The sequence below is a fragment of the Pseudophryne corroboree genome, chromosome 3 (genome assembly GCF_028390025.1).
Source record: "Pseudophryne corroboree isolate aPseCor3 chromosome 3, aPseCor3.hap2, whole genome shotgun sequence".
Lineage (NCBI taxonomy): Eukaryota > Metazoa > Chordata > Amphibia > Anura > Myobatrachidae > Pseudophryne > Pseudophryne corroboree.
In genome coordinates this window covers 7,967,069-7,986,016 of record NC_086446.1, presented here as the reverse complement: position 1 = coordinate 7,986,016, position 18,948 = coordinate 7,967,069, and the positions used below count along the sequence as shown (strand labels likewise).

Genomic DNA, 18,948 nt, shown 5'->3' with positions numbered 1-18,948 from the left:
GAGATCTGACCAGTCTCCTACCTATACACTCTGGTGTATCTCGTACATCAGGAGCCATCAGCCCCTATTATACTCCTGCTCCCCCTCACGTCATATCACTGTGTGTTACCAGCCCAGAGATCTGACCAGTCTCCTCCCCACACTCTCTGGTGTATCTCATACATCAGGAGTCATCAGCCCCTATTATACTCCTGCTCTCTCCCTCACATCATGTCACTGTGTGTTACCAGCCCAAAGATCTGACCAGTCTTCTTCCCACACTCTATGGTGTATGTTATACATCAGGAGCCATCAGCCCCTATTATACTCTTGCTCTCCCCCTCACATCATGTCACCGTGTGTTACCAGCCCAGAGATCTGACCAGTCTCCTGCCTACACACTCTGGTGTATCTCATACATCAGTAGCCATCAGTCCCTATTATAGTCCTGCTCTCCCCCTCACATCATGTCACTGTGTGTTACCAGCACAGAGATCTGACTTGTCTCCTCCCCACACTCTCTGGTGTATCTCATACATCAGTGGACCTCAGCCCCTATTATACTCCTGCTCTCCCCCTCACATCATGTCACTGTGTGTTACCAGCCCAGAGATCTGACCAGTCTCCTGCCTACACACTCTGGTGTATCTCATGCATCAGGAGCCATCAGCCCCTATTATACTCCTGCTCTCCACCTCACATCATGTCACTGTGTGTTACCAGCCCAGAGATCTGACCAGTCTCCTCCCCACACACTCTGGTGTATCTCATGCATCAGGAGCCATCAGCCCCTATTATACTCCTGCTCTCCCCCTCACATCATGTCACTGTGTGTTACCAGCCAAGAGATCTGACCAGTCTCCTTCCCACACACTCTGGTGTATCTCATACATCAGGAGCCATCAGCCCCTATTATACTCCTGCTCTCCCCCTCACATCATGTCACTGTGTGTTACCAGCCCAGAGATCTGAACAGTCTCCTCACCACACACTCTGGTGTATCTCATACATCAGGAGCCATCAGCCCCTATTATACTCCTGCTCTCCACCTCACATCATGTCACTGTGTGTTACCAGCCCAGAGATCTGACCAGTCTCCTCCCAACACACTCTGGTGTATATCATGCATCAGGAGCCATCAGCCCCTATTATACTCCTGCTCTCCGCCTCACAACATGTCACTGTGTGTTACCAGCCAAGAGATCTGACCAGTCTCCTTCCCACACACTCTGATGTATCTCATACATCAGGAGCCATCAGCCCCTATTATACTCCTGCTCTACCCCTCACATCATGTCACTGTGTGTTACCAGCCCAGAGATCTGACCAGTCTCTTCCCCCATATTCTCTGGTGTATCTCATACATCAGGAGCCTTCAGCCTGTATTATACTAATGCTCTCCCCTCACATCATGTCACTGTGTTACTAGCTCAGAGAACTGACCAGTCTCCTCCCCACACTCTCTGGTGTATTTCATACATCAGTAGCCATCAGCTCCTATTATACTCCTGCTCTCCTCCTCACATCATGTCACTGTGTGTTACCAGCCCAGAGATCTGGCCAGTTTCCTCCCAACACTCTGTAGTGTATCTCATACATCAGGAACCATCAACTCCTATTATACTCCTGCTCTCCCCCTCACATCATGTCACTGTGTGTTGTCAGCCCAGAAATCTGACCAGTCTCCACCCCACACTTTCTCATACATCAGAAGACATCTGTTACTATTCTTCTCCTTCTCCTGTTATAGCAGTGAGCAGTACAGTTGGTGTAATGGCAAGCATTACTGAATCACAGAGGTGAGGTTGTGGGTTCAAGTCCCTTACTGCATGGAGTTGTATTTTCTCCCTGTTCTTTTATGGGTTTCCTCCCACAATCCAATAATTATACCAGCTGAGCAACTAGTGTATATGTGTTTGCCTATGTGGTAAGGAATATAGACTGTTAGCCCCTGGGACTGAGGTAAGTGAGCGGATATTCTCTGTAAAGTGCTGTGGAATATGTATGTGCTATATATGGATAACTGGTAGCGAATGATCATGCATACCCCTGATCGGATCAGCTCCGGCTGCCAGGTTTGTATGATGTCCCTCATGTGGGTGTGACTGACCTCCCCCTGACCTTAGCTGCTGCCCTGATCTTGTGCTTCTCACGCTGTGCACCAGAAATGCGTAATTCCCAGCTCTGCTAACAGTACATTACGCGTATACTGCCCACTGTGTGCGAGCCTGGATGCAGCAGTATTCCGTCACCTGATGTGAGGATATGGGGCTCACAGATCACTTCCAGTATTAGATGGAAAGGTGAAATGTTTATGTTTAAGGACAAGTTGCACCACAGCATGGCACCCTTGGACTCGGCAACAGGAGCAGAGAGTCCAGTAATGTCCCGTGGCTCGGGACAGTCTGCCGTTGATCCAACGTACGTTTCAGCAGGGGTGATGTATAGAGGCAGTGACCAGGATAAGGGGCCGGTGACGGGTCTAAATAATCCCAAAGTTATTTGTCCCACACGGCCTCTTGGCAGAGCATCAACGCTTATCCACTATCAGAGACAATCACTGACTGCAAAGCTCTCCGGTGTTATGATTCCTGTACTCCAGACCGGAGAAGATCTTATGGCAGGGATCTGAGTACAGGAACAATATGCTGGTTGTGGGAGCTGGAGAGCCTAGTAACCCCTGGCGCCCTAACTCCGTTGTCTCGCCCGTGTTATCAGAAATCCCCTGCGAGACTATGGTTGCTTGAGCCCATGGCAGCCGCGTTCGAAGGGCGGATTATGTCTGCCCAACCCCGATGCCCCCGCAGGTCTTAATGGGAGACAAGGGGAAATCCGAGACAGGGTGATAACAAGGGGCCCTCTGACTAAGCAACCAGGCCAGGGGTTACAAGCTAACTAACTTAAATCAAAAGGTATGTGCGGACTAGCCGCCAGGGAAAAGGACAACCAAAGATCCACTGATCCGACACTCCTATCCGGCACCGCTGGACACCAGAGTGGATCTGTGGAAGCGGAATCCTCCGCAAAAGCTCCAGAACACAATTAAACAAAATAATAAACAGTAAGCGGACAAGCCGCAACACACGGCTGCGCCGCGACTCACGAACACCACCAGATGTTAAAGGTGCTCGGTCAGACTCCAGGAACAGATGGTAAACTTCCGAGTACAGGATCTCTGAGGACAGGAACAACCGAATAGACCGGGACTGGGAACTCTCTGCAGCAGACACAGGCAAACAGGAAGCTATCACCGGCGTCTGTGAGAAGCCCAGGAAGTGTTCTTAACAGAGAGTCCTCCAATCAGCTGTTTGGAGGCTGATTGGATTAAATGCCATGCAGCTGCCAAGCTGCCTGGCCAGGGAAACAGATGAGTGATTAATTACAACATGCCGTGCAGCTGCATGCTACACAGCCAGGAAACCAATGAGGTGATTAACTTAGACCCAGCAACGGGGAACGCGGTCCGACAGTGGCGTCCCCGTTGCTAGTCGCCGGGCCGCACTGACGAGCGGACCCTCGGCGCCTAACAGTACCCCCCCCTTGAGGAGGGGTCAAGGAACCCCTAAGGCCGGGTTTCTGAGGAAATTCTCGAAAAAATTCCTTTTTGAGCCTTGGGCCATGGAGATCCTCATCCAGGACCCAAGACCTTTCCTCTGGCCCATAACCTCTCCAATGTACCAAAAAATAAAGCCGACCCCGGGACAACTTGGAATCGAGAACCTTCTCCACCAAGAACTCCTGCTGACCCTGTACATTAACTGGTGATCTCCCCTGAGATATTTTACGAGGAAATCTGCTGGACGAAACATATGGTTTAAGCAATGAGCAATGGAAGGTATTTCCGATCCGTAAAGTTTTTGGTAAACGTAACCGGAAAGCAACTGGATTTACTTTTTTGATAATGAGAAATGGTCCAATAAATCTAGGACCCAATCTGGCTGAGGTTTGTCGAAGTTTAATGTTGCGAGTCGACAACCACACCCTGTCTCCTACTTTAAAAGTGCACGGCCGCCGGAGCCTGTCAGAAATTTTTTTTTCCTGGAAAGCTGCTTTTCTGAGAGCCAGGTGCACTTTTTTCCAAATAAGTTTAAGATGAGAGGTCAGGGCCAGAGAGGAGACAGAGGAATGTTGAAAAAATGAATTAGCTCTGGGGTGAAAACCAAAAACTGCAAAAAATGGAGACACATTGGTGGAGGAATGACAGGCATTATTATAAGCAAACTCCGCCAATGGAAGAAACTCAGACCAGTCATTTTGGAGTTTGGCCGAGTACAAACGCAAATATTGTTTTAGAGATTGGTTAACTCGCTCAGTCTGTCCATTGGATTGTGGATGATAGCCGGAGGTTAATGATAATTTCATCTTTAACGAAGCACAAAAAGACTTCCAAAATTGTGCAATGAATTGTGGACCCCTGTCAGAAACAATGTCAGTGGGTAAGCCATGGAGTCTAAAAACATGGCGGAGGAGCAAGACTGCCAATCCCTGGGCAGATGGCAATCGGGTTAGAGCAATGAAATGGGCCATCTTGCTAAAACGGTCCACTACCACCCATATGACTCGGCATCCGGCTGACAGAGGGAGGTCCACCACAAAATCCATGGAGATATGCGACCATGGCCTAAGAGGAACATTCAAGGGCATAAGTTGACCTATAGGCAAAGAACGGGGAACTTTATGCTGTGCACAGACCTGACATGAAAAAACAAACTCTTTAATGTCTTTGGAAAGACCAGGCCACCATACTGAGCGGGAGACTAATTCCAAAGTCTTAGCGATTCCCGGATGCCCGGCAACTTTGCTATCATGAAACTCCGTCAAAACAGTTGCTCTCAAAAACTCAGGGACAAAAAGACGACCAGCAGGAGTATTTCCAGGAGCTTGATGTTGAAGCAGCTTTAACTGGGAAAATACATCCTGTGTGAGGCCTGCCTGAATGACTGAAGACGGAAGTATGGGAGTAGCAGGACTGTTGTCTTGAACCGGAAGAAAACTGCGTGACAGGGCATCTGCCTTGGTATTCTTGGAACCTGGCCTGAAGGTGATAATGAATTTGAAACGAGTAAAAAATAAAGCCCAACGAGCCTGCCGGGCATTCAGTCGTTTAGCTGATTCTATGTATTGAAGATTTTTGTGATCAGTCAAAACTGAAATGGTATGGGTCGCTCCTTCAAGCCAATGCCTCCACTCCTCGAAAGCCCATTTAATAGCCAGCAATTCCCGGTTACCAACATCGTAGTTGGATTCTGCAGATGAGAATTTTCTGGACATGAAGGCACAAGGATGTAATTCAAGGGAATCAGGATCCTTCTGAGAAAGGATAGCCCCTACTCCAACCTCCGAGGCATCAACCTCAACAATGAAAGGCAATTCTGGGTTGGGATGTCTGAGGACAGGGGCTGAGACAAAGGCTTGTTTCAAGGCCTGAAAAGATAACTCAGCTTCACGTGACCAATTGGTAGGATCTGCTCCCTTCTTAGTTAGTGCCACAATGGGAGCAACTAGGTCAGAGAAAGAGTGAATAAATCTTCTATAGTAGTTCGCAAACCCTAAAAAGCGCTGAATTGCTTTTAAGTTGGTGGGTTGCGCCCAACTAAGGATGGCTTGGAGCTTCTTTGGTTCCATACAGAATCCCTGATTGGAAATAATGTACCCTAAAAAGGATACCTCCGTGACATGAAATTCACACTTCTCCAGCTTGGCATATAAGTGATTTTCACGTAATTTCTTTAGCACCTGACGCACCTGGGTAACATGTTGTTCTACAGAGTCAGAATATATCAAAATATCGTCTAAATAGACCACAACGAATCTTCCCAGAAACTCACGGAGCACATCATTAATGAGATCCTGGAAAACTGCCGGAGCGTTAGATAGGCCGAATGGCATGACCAGATACTCATAGTGGCCTGACTGAGTACTGAATGCCGTTTTCCACTCATCCCCTGACCTGATTCTGATGAGGTTATATGCTCCTCTCAGGTCAATCTTAGAAAAAATAACAGCCGAACGTAGCTGATCAAAGAGGACAGAGATCAGCGGCAGAGGGTAAGCATTCTTTACTGAGATTTTATTCAAAGCTCTAAAGTCAATGCAGGGTCTGAGTGAACCATCCTTCTTCTCCACGAAGAAGAAACCTGCACTTAAAGGGGACTTAGATGGCCTGATAAATCCTTTCCCAAGGCTTTCTTTCACATACTCATTCATGGCCACAGTTTCAGGACCAGACAAAGCATATAACCTTCCTTTAGGCAACGTGGCACCAGGAATTAACTCAATGGTACAATCATAAGGCCTATGGGGAGGCAAAATATCCGCATTGCCCTTGGAAAACACATCAACAAAATCCTGGTATTCCCCAGGAATATGTGCGGAACCGGCGGCAGCTACTCGGATAGGAAGCGTAATACATTCTTTATCACAGATGGTACCCCATTGTAGGATCTCCCCAGACTGCCAATCTATGATGGGATTATGAAAGGCCAGCCAAGGGTGACCCAGAACCACAGGAACTGCTGGACAATGGGTAAGGAAAAACTCAATCTTTTCAGAATGCAGAGCTCCCACCGAGAGCAACACAGGAGGTGTACATAGAGAAATAACCCCATTGGATAAGGGACTCCCATCTAAACCATGCATGGTGATACACCTACCCAAGGTTAGCTGAGGAATACCTAAGGCCTTGGCCCATGTTAAATCCATAAAGTTTTCTGCAGCTCCACTGTCCACAAAAGCAGAGACCGAGGAACAGAGGCTGCCATAGGAAACTTTAGCAGGAACCAACAGTGAATTATTTGAGGAGATGAGCTGTAGACCAAAGTGAACCCCCTCACAACTCACTTGGTCAGGAAGTTTCCCGACTTGTTTGGACAACTACGGGCAAAATGTCCCTTACCCCCGCAGTATAAACACAGACCAGAATTTTGCCTCCTGGTTCTTTCTTCCGGAGACAATTTGGAGAAACCAATCTGCATAGGCTCCTCCATGTCTACAGGAATGGAAGGAACACAGGGAGAAGACCCGACAGATGCCCCTTTTTCAGCCCTCCGCTCTCTGAGCCGACGATCTATTTTAATAGAGAGCTCCATGAGGTTATCGAGAGTCTCAGGAGCAGGATACTGGAGGAGACTGTCTTTTATAGATTCAGATAAGCCGAGGCGAAACTGACTGCGCAGGGCTGGGTCATTCCAGCCACAGTCGTTCGACCAACGGCGAAACTCCGTACAATAATTCTCTGCGGGATTCCTACCCTGTCTAAGAGCACGCAACTGACTTTCTGCGGACGCCTCTCTATCAGGGTCGTCGTACAATAGCCCTAAAGATTTTAAAAAGGCGTCTACAGACGATAAGGCCGGATCGTCTGTCTTTAAACCAAAAGCCCAGGTCTGAGGATCCCCCAGAAGCAGAGAAATAATAATCCCAACCCGCTGAGCCTCCGTACCTGAGGAGACTGGTCTTAAACGAAAATACAGTTTGCAAGATTCTTTAAAATTAAAGAACTGTTTTCTATCCCCAGAAAAACGGTCAGGCAGATGCATTTTTGGTTCAGGGATGACCCACGGGGAAGTCCGTAACAGATCTTCCTGTGACCTCACCCGGAGGGACAGATCCTGAACCATCTGAGTAAGTTCTTGAATCTGACTAACAAGAAGCTGGCCATGATTTGGCCCAACACCGGCGGGATTCATAAGGCCGACAAATTCTCCCAACTAAAAAGTTTACTGTAAGTTAAATCTTTTCTTTTGTCTGGCCGGTGATAATGTTATGATTCCTGTACTCCAGACCGGAGAAGATCTTATGGCAGGGATCTGAGTACAGGAACAATATGCTGGTTGTGGGAGCTGGAGAGCCTAGTAACCCCTGGCGCCCTAACTCCGTTGTCTCGCCCGTGTTATCAGAAATCCCCTGCGAGACTATGGTTGCTTGAGCCCATGGCAGCCGCGTTCGAAGGGCGGATTATGTCTGCCCAACCCCGATGCCCCCGCAGGTCTTAATGGGAGACAAGGGGAAATCCGAGACAGGGTGATAACAAGGGGCCCTCTGACTAAGCAACCAGGCCAGGGGTTACAAGCTAACTAACTTAAATCAAAAGGTATGTGCGGACTAGCCGCCAGGGAAAAGGACAACCAAAGATCCACTGATCCGACACTCCTATCCGGCACCGCTGGACACCAGAGTGGATCTGTGGAAGCGGAATCCTCCGCAAAAGCTCCAGAACACAATTAAACAAAATAATAAACAGTAAGCGGACAAGCCGCAACACACGGCTGCGCCGCGACTCATGAACACCACCAGATGTTAAAGGTGCTCGGTCAGACTCCAGGAACAGATGGTAAACTTCCGAGTACAGGATCTCTGAGGACAGGAACAACCGAATAGACCGGGACTGGGAACTCTCTGCAGCAGACACAGGCAAACAGGAAGCTATCACCGGCGTCTGTGAGAAGCCCAGGAAGTGTTCTTAACAGAGAGTCCTCCAATCAGCTGTTTGGAGGCTGATTGGATTAAATGCCATGCAGCTGCCAAGCTGCCTGGCCAGGGAAACAGATGAGTGATTAATTACAACATGCCGTGCAGCTGCATGCTACACAGCCAGGAAACCAATGAGGTGATTAACTTAGACCCAGCAACGGGGAACGCGGTCCGACAGTGGCGTCCCCGTTGCTAGGCGCCGGGCCGCACTGACGAGCGGACCCTCGGCGCCTAACATCCGGTAGCCATTCTTACCCCCTCTCACCCCCAATAGCGTAATCACTCAGGAGTGTCTGATGCTCCCCTTCCACTCATGACTTAAAATAATAGTCCTAGTAAAGAATAATACATTTTGACATGAATAACTTGATTGCATTTTCATAAACTGAATCTGATAGATATATTGTGTATTGTATATTTGCTTAGTTCTTATAATGTAGTAAGGGGAATGGGTCACCTCAATCTGCTCCCACCTGCTCTGCCCTGCTCCCTTCTGTTCAGTCCCTCCCCCAGCTGTGACTCCTGACTTCATCTTTGCTCTCCTCTCCGTCCCCTCAAAATACAAGACGAAAGTCTAGGAAACAGATACTTATCACCCACCCAAAAGCTCAGACAGATGACGGAGCAGATTTGTGGTTACGTTCTACAAAGATGGGCGACGCAAAGATATTACAGAGACACGGGCAGGTACTTTGTGCAGATGAAGATTTAGACAAAGGTGTGGGCGATACAATCTCCAGCTGGAGAAGATCAAGAAATCACTTTTTCAATGGACAACTAGTATATGGACAATTGACAGTTGTGAGCTATTCGTTCATTATTTCTCCGGCTGGGTCCACAGGTTATCCTCAGGATAACAATGGGATATGATGGAGCGATAGCGGATTGGCACCAAAGATCACAAGCTTTCAGTCCTCCCAGGATGCAATGAGCTCGTCCATATAACCCCACCCACTGGCTCAGGCAAATCAGTTTTTTGTTTGGTGCGGCAGGAGCCGGACCATGGTCACAGGGCTGCTGTGTTCTGCCAGCCCTAAGCTTTATTATTATATTTTTAATAGTCTAACTATGTTTTTGAGTGATCTTTCCTAACAGCGTCTTAAACGCATATTGGAAAGAGTCGCTCCAACAACGCTTACCCACGGTACAAGTACTGTGTCGACGGGCGTCTGTGTCTGATATACTAGCAGGTCCACCAGACGTTACCAGGCTGTGGCCGGAGCACGGGGAGAAGGTAAGGCACCGGTTCCACTTAGAAGGGGAATACGGACACAGCCGCACTGGTTTGGGAGGAGACTACCAAACAGTAGCTGATGCACCGCCACCACGGATGCTCCAGAGCTAGGCTTTAGGGATCATAAAGTGCCAGTAATGGTATGAGGCTGGGATCCCTAGGGTTGATGTCAGCATGGACAGTCAGACGCTCTCCTGTTCGCCCCTCCCCCCAGTTCATGACCAGTTTCCGTCGGTCTCCTGCCATGAACTGTTGCCTCACTTCCGTCTCAGATGCTACCACGAGGTGTCTCGGTCGCAGCATAGGCCGCTGCGTCTGTGTACACTAAACTCTACCGCGAGGAGACCCAGTCGCAGGACAGGCGTCTGTATGACCGGTGCGCTTGTATGGACAGTGCGTCTGTGTTCACTTAAAGTTCCCGGAGCGACAGTGTACACTAGTATCGTCTGGATCCACTCGGCGTTTGCTAACATATTGATCGATCTTGGAAGTGAGGTGAGTCTCCCTGTATCCCACTCTACTGAGTACGTGTTATACAGCACTACAATTCTTTCTACTTTTGTCAGTATAAATAGTTAAATTTAAGTGCCTATTGCATATGAGTCTGTACATTACTGTGGTTTTCTTCGCATTGCGTCTGAATACGTTTGGATCTGTTGTGCTCAAATGACTAATATATAACATGTGACTGACTGCTAGTGTGATTGCTGACTTTATATATGTTTGTCAGTGGTTTCTTCTGAACCTCAATGCTGGTGCATGGGATGGGGTCAGATTGATATCACTTTAATAAGGTAAAGTGATTACAGTCACTAAGTGTGTAGTACACTGTGAAAAGCTGATAATTTATCATGTCTAAGAGCGGCAAAAGTGACGAGGTTACACTGACAGTAACACCAACACTTATAACATGTTTGTCCTGCAAAACGGGATTATCCTCTCAGGATCTGGCACATGATGTGCAAATTGTTTTGATTTTCAGCAGATTGCAATGCAGATCCCTGTTCAACTGCAGGTAGATCCACCTTGGGCGATGTTTGCACAGACCGTGTCCAGTATAGCTGAACTGGTAATTCCTACAGCTTCAATACCAGCAGTAGGATACACTATTAACCCATACATGCAGCTCCCTTATTACGGTATATCCACTACAGCTCAGGATACACAGCAAGCTGATAAACCGGGTGTAAATAAATCATAAAATTCACAGGCTACACAGGATGATACATCAGATGATGATAGCTCTATGTACTCTGCTTCATCATATCAAGAACAGGTGGAAGGTAACAGCTCAGTGGATATAGCTGAATTAATTGGAGCAATGAAGGCTATTCTGTCCTTAGAGGATTCAGCAGAGCCAGTGTTAAAAACTAAGGCACCTATGTTTAAACGTCCCAAAACAGTTAGGGTCGAGTTTCCAGGATCAGATCAGCTGACGAAACTCATGGAAGAAGCTTGGGCTGCACCCAATAAAAATATAGAATTCCCAGAAAATGGGATTCCAATTACCCTTTTCCAACTGGGAACTGTTTAAAAAGGGAAGTGCCTCCTAAGGTAGATACGCATGTCATTCGATTAGTGCGAAAATTTATATTGCCTTTGCAGTCAACGTCATTGAATGATGTCACAGAAAGGAGAGTGGATGGGTTTTTTAAAACCATATTTTCACTGTCGGGGGTAGTCATAAGGCCAGCTATGGCTTCAGCTTGGATGGCAAAAGCAGTAGCTGAATGGGCTGAGGTACTGGAAGACGGGCTTTCAGCACCTACCCATATAGCTCACATGAAACAGGCTGCAGTATTCTTAGAAGAAGCGGCAATAGATATGGGTACTATTGCTTCTAAAGTATCAGCCTTAAAAGAAGCTTCTCGCAGAGCAGTTTGGCTGCGTACGTGGAAAGCTGATTCAGAATTGAAAAAGGTTCTGGAATCTTTGCCTTTTGTGGGGAATATTCTGTTTGGTAAGGAATTGACAGATATTCTGGAATCAGAGGCAGAATCCAAGAAGGTCAGGTTTCCTGCCACATATAACCCAGACCTAAGGGTCCGGTTTTTCGGCCATTTCGCAAGGAAAAGCAAAAGGAAAAAGTGATCGTAAGCAGCCCCAATACAATAAGTTTGGTAAGGCAAAGAAGCATTAGGCCACCAGAGGGCCAGCTTCCAACCCAGAAGATAAGCCATCAGCCTGATGGTGCGGGCCTCCGCCTGGGGGACCCCAGGGTAGGGGGCCGACTTCCTTTTGCACAGATATGGCAGCAGTCTACAACAGATGCCTGGGTGCAAGAAGTGGTATCTCTGGGTTATGTTCTCCCTTTCAAGAAGCAGCCTCCTCAAAAGTTCTTCTGCACCAGCCCGTCACGGATAGAGGCGAAGGCCAGAGCCCTGCAAGAAGGAGTTCAGAAATTGCTTCAGTCAGGATTAATTATTCCAGTACCCCCTGCACAATGGGGACAGGGTTTTTACTCCATCCTGTTTTTGGTTCAGAATGGGTCGTTTCGGACGATTCTCAATCTCAAAATGTTAAACAAATACATTTTGGTACCACGGTTCCACATGGAGACATTACGCTCCATAGTTTTAGCTATGGAACCAGGGGATTACATGGTATCCCTAGATATACAGGATGCTTACCTGCATGTTCCTATATCACTGTCTCATCAGTGTTACCTCAGGTTCGCCATCCTCCATCAACATTTTCAGTTCCAGGCCTTACCCTTTGGGTTAGCCACAGCTTCCAGAATATTTACCAAGATTATGGTGGTTATGGCAGCTTATCTCCGAAAGCAGGGGATAAGAATTTTTCCATACCTCGACGATATTTTCATCCTGACACTGTCCCAGGAATTGTGCTTGGGCCATCTCCAGCAGACAATAACTTGTCTACAGAGCCACGGATGGCTCATACATTGGGCAAAGTCATCTCTGATTCCATCACAACAGATGATTAACTTGGGGGCTTTACTGGATTCAAGTCTGCAGAAAATATTTTTCCCTCGGAACAAAATATCCAAGGTGCAGTTAAGGACTCAGGAGTTGTTACACAGTCAAATATTATCAATTCAACATTCGACATGGTGGAGTAGGCACAGTTCCCCTCAAGACCTCTGCAGCATCTGATTCTGTCCAAATGGAATGGAGTACATCAGACGATAAAGTAACATACCATAGTACTTTCAGAAAAAGTAAGACATCCAATCTAGACAAGGGGAGACCCTTTTGGATATCCGATTGGGAGATCCTGACAACAGATGCCAGTATTCAGGGCTGGGGAGCAGTGTCCGGAAAATTATGGTTCCAAGGACAGTGAACCACAGAAGAAAGTTGCCTGCTAATAAACCTGTTGGAGCATCGGGCCATATACATGGCACTGATTCAGGCAAAAGACACTTTGCAAGGAAAACCAGTCCAGATCCGCTCAGACAATGCAACGGCAGTAGCGTACCTCAACCATCGGGGAGGGACTCGCAGCAAAAAAGCAATGAAGGAGGTAAGTCACATACTAAAATATGCAGAACTCCATCTTCCAGCATTGTCCGCAGTGTTCATTCCGGGAGTCCTAAACTGAGAAGCGGATTTTCTCAGTCGACACGCCATTCAAGCAAGCGAATATGCTCTACACCCGGAAGTCTTTCAGACTCTGGTAGACAAGTGGGGTTTGTCAGAGATAGATCTCATGGCGTCCCATCTGAACAACAAAGTGCCAGCATACGGGTCAAGAACAAAGGATCCCGGAGCGATCTTTCTGGACGCTCTATCAATGAAATGGGATTTTCATCTGGCATATCTGTTTCCTCCGATCATCTTGCTACCCAAGGTGGTGTGGAAAATAAAGCAAGAAAAGGGTGCCGTGATTCTAATAGCTCCGGCTTGGCCCAGAAGGCATTGGTACACAGATCTGCAAAGTATGTCAATGGATGCTCCAATTCTGCTCCCTCAACGTCCAGATCTACTGATGCAGTGTCCTTGTTATCACAGGCAGCTGGATCGACTGTCGTTGACGGCGTGGTTCTTGAAACCTCTATCCTGAAGTCAAGAGGATTCTCACAACAGGTAATTTAAACAATGCTCAAAGCAAGGAAACCCTCCTCAGCTCGCATTTATCACCGAATATGGCAGACCTATATTCATTGGTGCAGTAAAGGAAATATAGACCCAAAATCTTTCCAAGTTTTCAGGGTCTTAGATTTCCTTCAAGCAGGAATGGATAAGGGTTTGAAGGTGGCTTCCTTGAGAGTGCAAGTATCAGCATTGACTGTATGGTTCCAAAAGAAAATTGCCAAATTACAGGATGTGCGTACTGTTTTCCAGGGAATGCTGCGCATTCAACCGGCTTTTTCTTCCTCCGGCAGTGCCTTGGGTCTTAAGTCTAGTTCTCAAAGCCCTTCAAGTTGCTCTGTTTGAACCACTTAATAAAGTGGATCTGAAATTGTTGACTGCTAAAGTTCTCTTTCTACTGACTATGACATCAGCTAGAAGAGTGTCAGATTTAGGAGCGCTGTCATGCCGTTCTCCTTTACTGATTTTTTTATCCAGATAAAGCAGTTCTCAGAACTAGGTCTGGGTATCTTCCTAAGGTGATGTCTAAATTCCACCTTAATGAAGAAATTATAGTCCCGGTTTTCAGGTATCGGGACTGTCTGCGGGAGAAGTGTCGCTAGACGTAGTTCGGGCATTAAGGAACTATGTGGATCGTACCAGTGCCATCAGAAAGACAGATTCTCTCCATTCTTTACGGATTTCACAAGAGAGGATGGCCTGCTACTAAACAGACGCTAGCAAGATGGCTTCGAATGACGATTTCAGAAGCGTATTCTCAAGCTGATCTCCCTGTTCCGGCTAATGTCTTGCTCACTCTACTCGTAAGGTAGGTCCTTCATGGGCAGCACAACATGGTGCTTCAGCAGAACAGATATGTTAAGCAGCCACATGGTCTTCCATTAACACTTTCATTAGACATTATGCCTTGTATACTTTTGCCTCTCATGACGCTAAATTCGGGCGCAAGGTTCTCCTGTCCAATCAGGAGTATACCCACCACTAAATTGCTTTGGGCTAAATTGCTTTGAGAAATCCCATTGTTATCCTGTGGATAATCTGTGGACCCAGCCGAAGAAATATACGTTATGGTAAGAACTTACCGTTGATAACGGTATTTCTCCTATGTCCACAGGTTCCACAGGGATCCCACCCTGATGCAACTGATTTGGGGATCTTTATACTCGCTAAACTCTTCCCTCTTGCATGGAAGGGTGTGCAATGTGTGTTCTTCTCGCCTGAATAGGGCTCTACATGATGCTCCTGCCTAAATGCTTTGGAATACAACTGATTTGCCTGAGACAGTGGGCGGGGATATATGGACGAGTCCATTGCATCCTGGGAGGACTGAAAGCTTATGATCGTTTGGTGCCAATCCGCTGTAGCTCCATCATATCCCATTGTTATCCTGTTGAACCTGTGGACATAGGAGAAATACCGTTATCAACGATAAGTTCTTACCATAACTTATATTTCTTCATCAATTTAGCAAGCAAAGGGTCTAGAGGTGATTCCAAGTGTTGAATTTGCATTTTTAACCTGTTGCTGTGAACCCACAACATGCAGTCAAATGAGCTCTCATACAGGCTGCAGAAACAAAATCAGACAGATCGCAGGGACCTTCAGTGGCCAAATCAACAAATTTATATTGACCTATCCGTATAGTATCCCATCTTCCACCTATTGTATCACACCATTCTCCCCAAAATCTCCCTTTTTTTCAAACACACCAAACACATTTTCACTCAGTAAATTGGGATGTATTCCTCCCTTTCTAGAAATAGCTCAGCAATCTTATATCCTGAAACCACCCAAAAACCCTAAAAAAACTTTGTTGACCTTTTGTGTGTCAACCATGCCCACGTCAACCTAATGACCATGTCGACCTTCCATATATGTTGACCTAGACATGTGTCAGCCTTCGGTCAGTGTCGACCTACTTACTGTTGACCTTCAGTTGTCAAACTAGTGACTGACGACCTAAAGACCGGATACCAGTTTAATTAGTTATTTTTAGATTTATATATTATATTTTAAGGCAGTAGTTCCCAAACTTGGTGCCGTGAGGCACTTCCAGAGGTGCTTCAGGTTGGTGGTCCAGCACTAGGGTGCGATGATTCAACAAAGTTTGGGAAACACTGTTATAAGGCAATTCTTTCCTCTGCCACTGTAAATTGTGCGGCAGTATCAGCAAAGATGGTGTTGATGAGCTTCTGATTCAGTGTGGGGCTGAAGGGATCTGCTTCCATTCCCAGTACATGTCACCACACCTTGCATTACATTTCTATCTTCTGCAGTGGAAGTACTATATCTAGGCAGATATCTTTGTGATCCATTGGCGTATAATTTCTAGTGAAGATGGCAGAATATCGCAATGTAAGAGTCTCTGAATGAGGCTTGATAGTAGGTACATTCTGCAGTCACTTAGATGGGAGCAGGCTCTTTCAGGAAGACAATGCATCACCCTACAGGTCTGGAGCCATCATATTATGGCTGGAGGAGCATTCCTCTGAGTCTGACATCAGAAATTGGACCCCTCATTTGCCATATCTGAACCCAGTAGCACTCCACTGGGGAATATTATAAATTGTACCTTATTATGGAGAGACATTCAATTTTCTGTACACTTATTCCCAACAGATGAATGTAACAGAAGGAATATCTCGGAAGAAAATCTAATTTCATCTTCAGGTTGTAAAATAGAAGATGATGACATCACACAAGATTCTCCTGGAGAAACCCCTACTGCCCTACTCGTACCTCCTGTACCTCACAATGTGCTTGTGTCATGTGGTCCCTCTAATCAGAGGGAATGTTCTGATAACACTGATATTGGGTCATCTTCTACAGCTCTGACAGTAGATAAAATATTTCCCTGTTCTATAGATGACAGATGTTTTACACAGACCGCACAGCTTATAACCAATCATCCAGCTAAGGGAGGTGAGAAACCATTTCCATGTTCTGAGTGTGGGAAATGTTTTACCGATAAATCAAATCTTGTTACACATCAGAGAAGTCACACAGTTGACAAGCCATTTCCATGTTCTGAGTGTGGGAAATGTTTTACATACAACTCACGTCTTGTAGCACATCAGAGAAGTCACACAGGTGAGAGGCCATTTCCATGTTCTGAGTGTGGGAAATGTTTTACACACAAGTCACATCTTGTTGCACATCAGAGAAGTCACACAGGTGAGAAGCCATTTCCATGTTCTGAGTGTGGGAAATGTTTTACACACAAGTCAGATCTTGTTGCACATCAGAGAAGTCACACAGGTGAGAGGCCATTTCCATGTTCTGAGTGTGGGAAATGTTTTACACACAGCTCAAGTCTTGTTAAACATCAGAGACGTCACACAGGTGAGAAACCATTTCCATGTTCTGAGTGTGGGAAATGTTTTACTGATAAATCAGATCTTGTTACACATCAGAGAAGTCACACAGGTGACGAGCCATTTCCATGTTCTGAGTGTGGGAAATGTTTTACATACAACTCACATCTTGTTAAACATCAGAGAAGTCACACAGGTGAGAAACCATTTCCATGTTCTGAGTGTGGGAAATGTTTTACTGATAAATCATATCTTGTTACACATCAGAGAAGTCACACAGATGACAAGCCATTTCCATGTTCTGAGTGTGGGAAATGTTTTACATACAACTCACGTCTTGTTAAACATCAGAAAAGTCACACAGGTGAGAAACCATTTCCATGTTCTGAGTGTGGGAAATGTTTTACCGATAAATCATATCTTGTTACACATCAGAGAAGTCACACAGGTGATAAACCATTTCCATGTTCTGAGTGTGGGAAAAGTTTTACACAGAAGTCACATCTTGTTGCACATCAGAGAAGTCACACAGGTGAGAAACCATTTCCATGTTCTGAGTGTGGGAAATGTTTTAGAGATAAATCATCTGTTGTTAGACATCAGAAACTTCACACACATGAGAATGTGTAACATGACAGTAATCGAATCTTGATAAAACTATACTTTATTAACACTATATAAAATTTGTATATATGCAGATGGAAAGTTATTTATCTTACAAATAAATCTAATTTCTCACATATTTTTTGTTAAAGGGCTGAGCTGGAATGATTTGTGTTATTTCTCTAGCATCCGTAAGGGATATTGGGGACAGAATTAGTGCGATGGGGTATAGATGGGTCCAAAGGAGCAAGTGCACTTTAAAATTCTTCACTGGGTGTGCTGGCTCCTCCCCTCTATGCCCCATCCTACAGCTCAGTTTAGATAAAGTTCCCTCAGGAGAGGATGCACACTCTAAAGCTCCAGAGTTTTTCTTCATTTTATGTCTAAGTTTTATTTATTTCGGTATGCTGTTTGGGCAACAGCATACCTGTGCTGTGGGAGTTATGGGGGAGACGGTCACCGGCCTCTTGAGGTGCAGAGCCACTTTCCCGCTGCAGGGCCGCCGTCCTGAGGGGCTGTTTGTTCAGCGAGGCATGGATCCTTGGCTGTCGCAGCCGCAGCATGCCGCAAACCCTTAACACTGCGTGAAGGTGATCATCAGTGGTGAGTACCAACCAGGGGCCCCGCTAGGGGGCTCCCGCGGTCTAATGTGTGGCTGAAGCGCGGGTCAGGCGTTCGAGTCCCTCCTGGGGGAGGACCCATTATAGTTCCTGCGTGAGACTGGCTAACTAGAGTGAACCAAGCATTTATGTGAGGTTGTACATGTTAAAGGAGACATGGCCAGTATAAATATACAGCAGTAGCTCCGGCGCCATGTTGGGGGGCGGAGCTACATGAGAGCAGGCTCAGCGGCATTTTGGCGTCTTCCTCTGCATGAGCAGCAGCTGCAGCAGCCTACACAGCTCCTCCAGAACTGCCCCTGTATACACTGGTACCGGGTATAGAGAGGGGGGAGGGGGAGACGCTATCATTGTGCACAATAATCCCCTGAGGTTACACATATATATCAAACGCTGACAACCTCACTGGGGCCGGTCAGTGTTGGGTGCGCTGGAGTCTCTCTTCTCTGTCTCCTCTCACATTCAATAGGGCAGGCTTGTCATATATAATATCAGGCTGTATTGTGTGTGTATATTATACCTGTTTTTCTAATCACTATGGTAAAATAGAAGTCTTGTAATGCCAGGTTCTCTCCTAGTACATACAGCTCATTATCATGTGAGCAGTGTAGTCAGTCATCTCATGCTGATACTAATGTGGGGGAGAATGCAGAGCCCCCCTGGTTGGGGTC

At 46.4% G+C, this 18,948-nt stretch overlaps 1 protein-coding gene across 1 annotated transcript in view; it reads left to right on the top strand.

Annotated features, from left to right (window-relative positions):
• The window catches only part of LOC135056938 (uncharacterized), a 140,576-nt gene extending 122,768 nt beyond the window's left edge, over nt 1–17,808 (top strand). The window contains exons 11-12 of the mRNA XM_063962719.1: nt 13,660–13,734; nt 16,245–17,808. Of these exons, the coding sequence (XP_063818789.1) occupies nt 13,660–13,734; nt 16,245–17,684 (1,515 nt within the window). The 3' untranslated portion in view covers nt 17,685–17,808. The remainder of the gene's footprint in view (nt 1–13,659; nt 13,735–16,244) is intronic.
• Nucleotides 17,809–18,948: the final 1,140 nt, after the last annotated feature.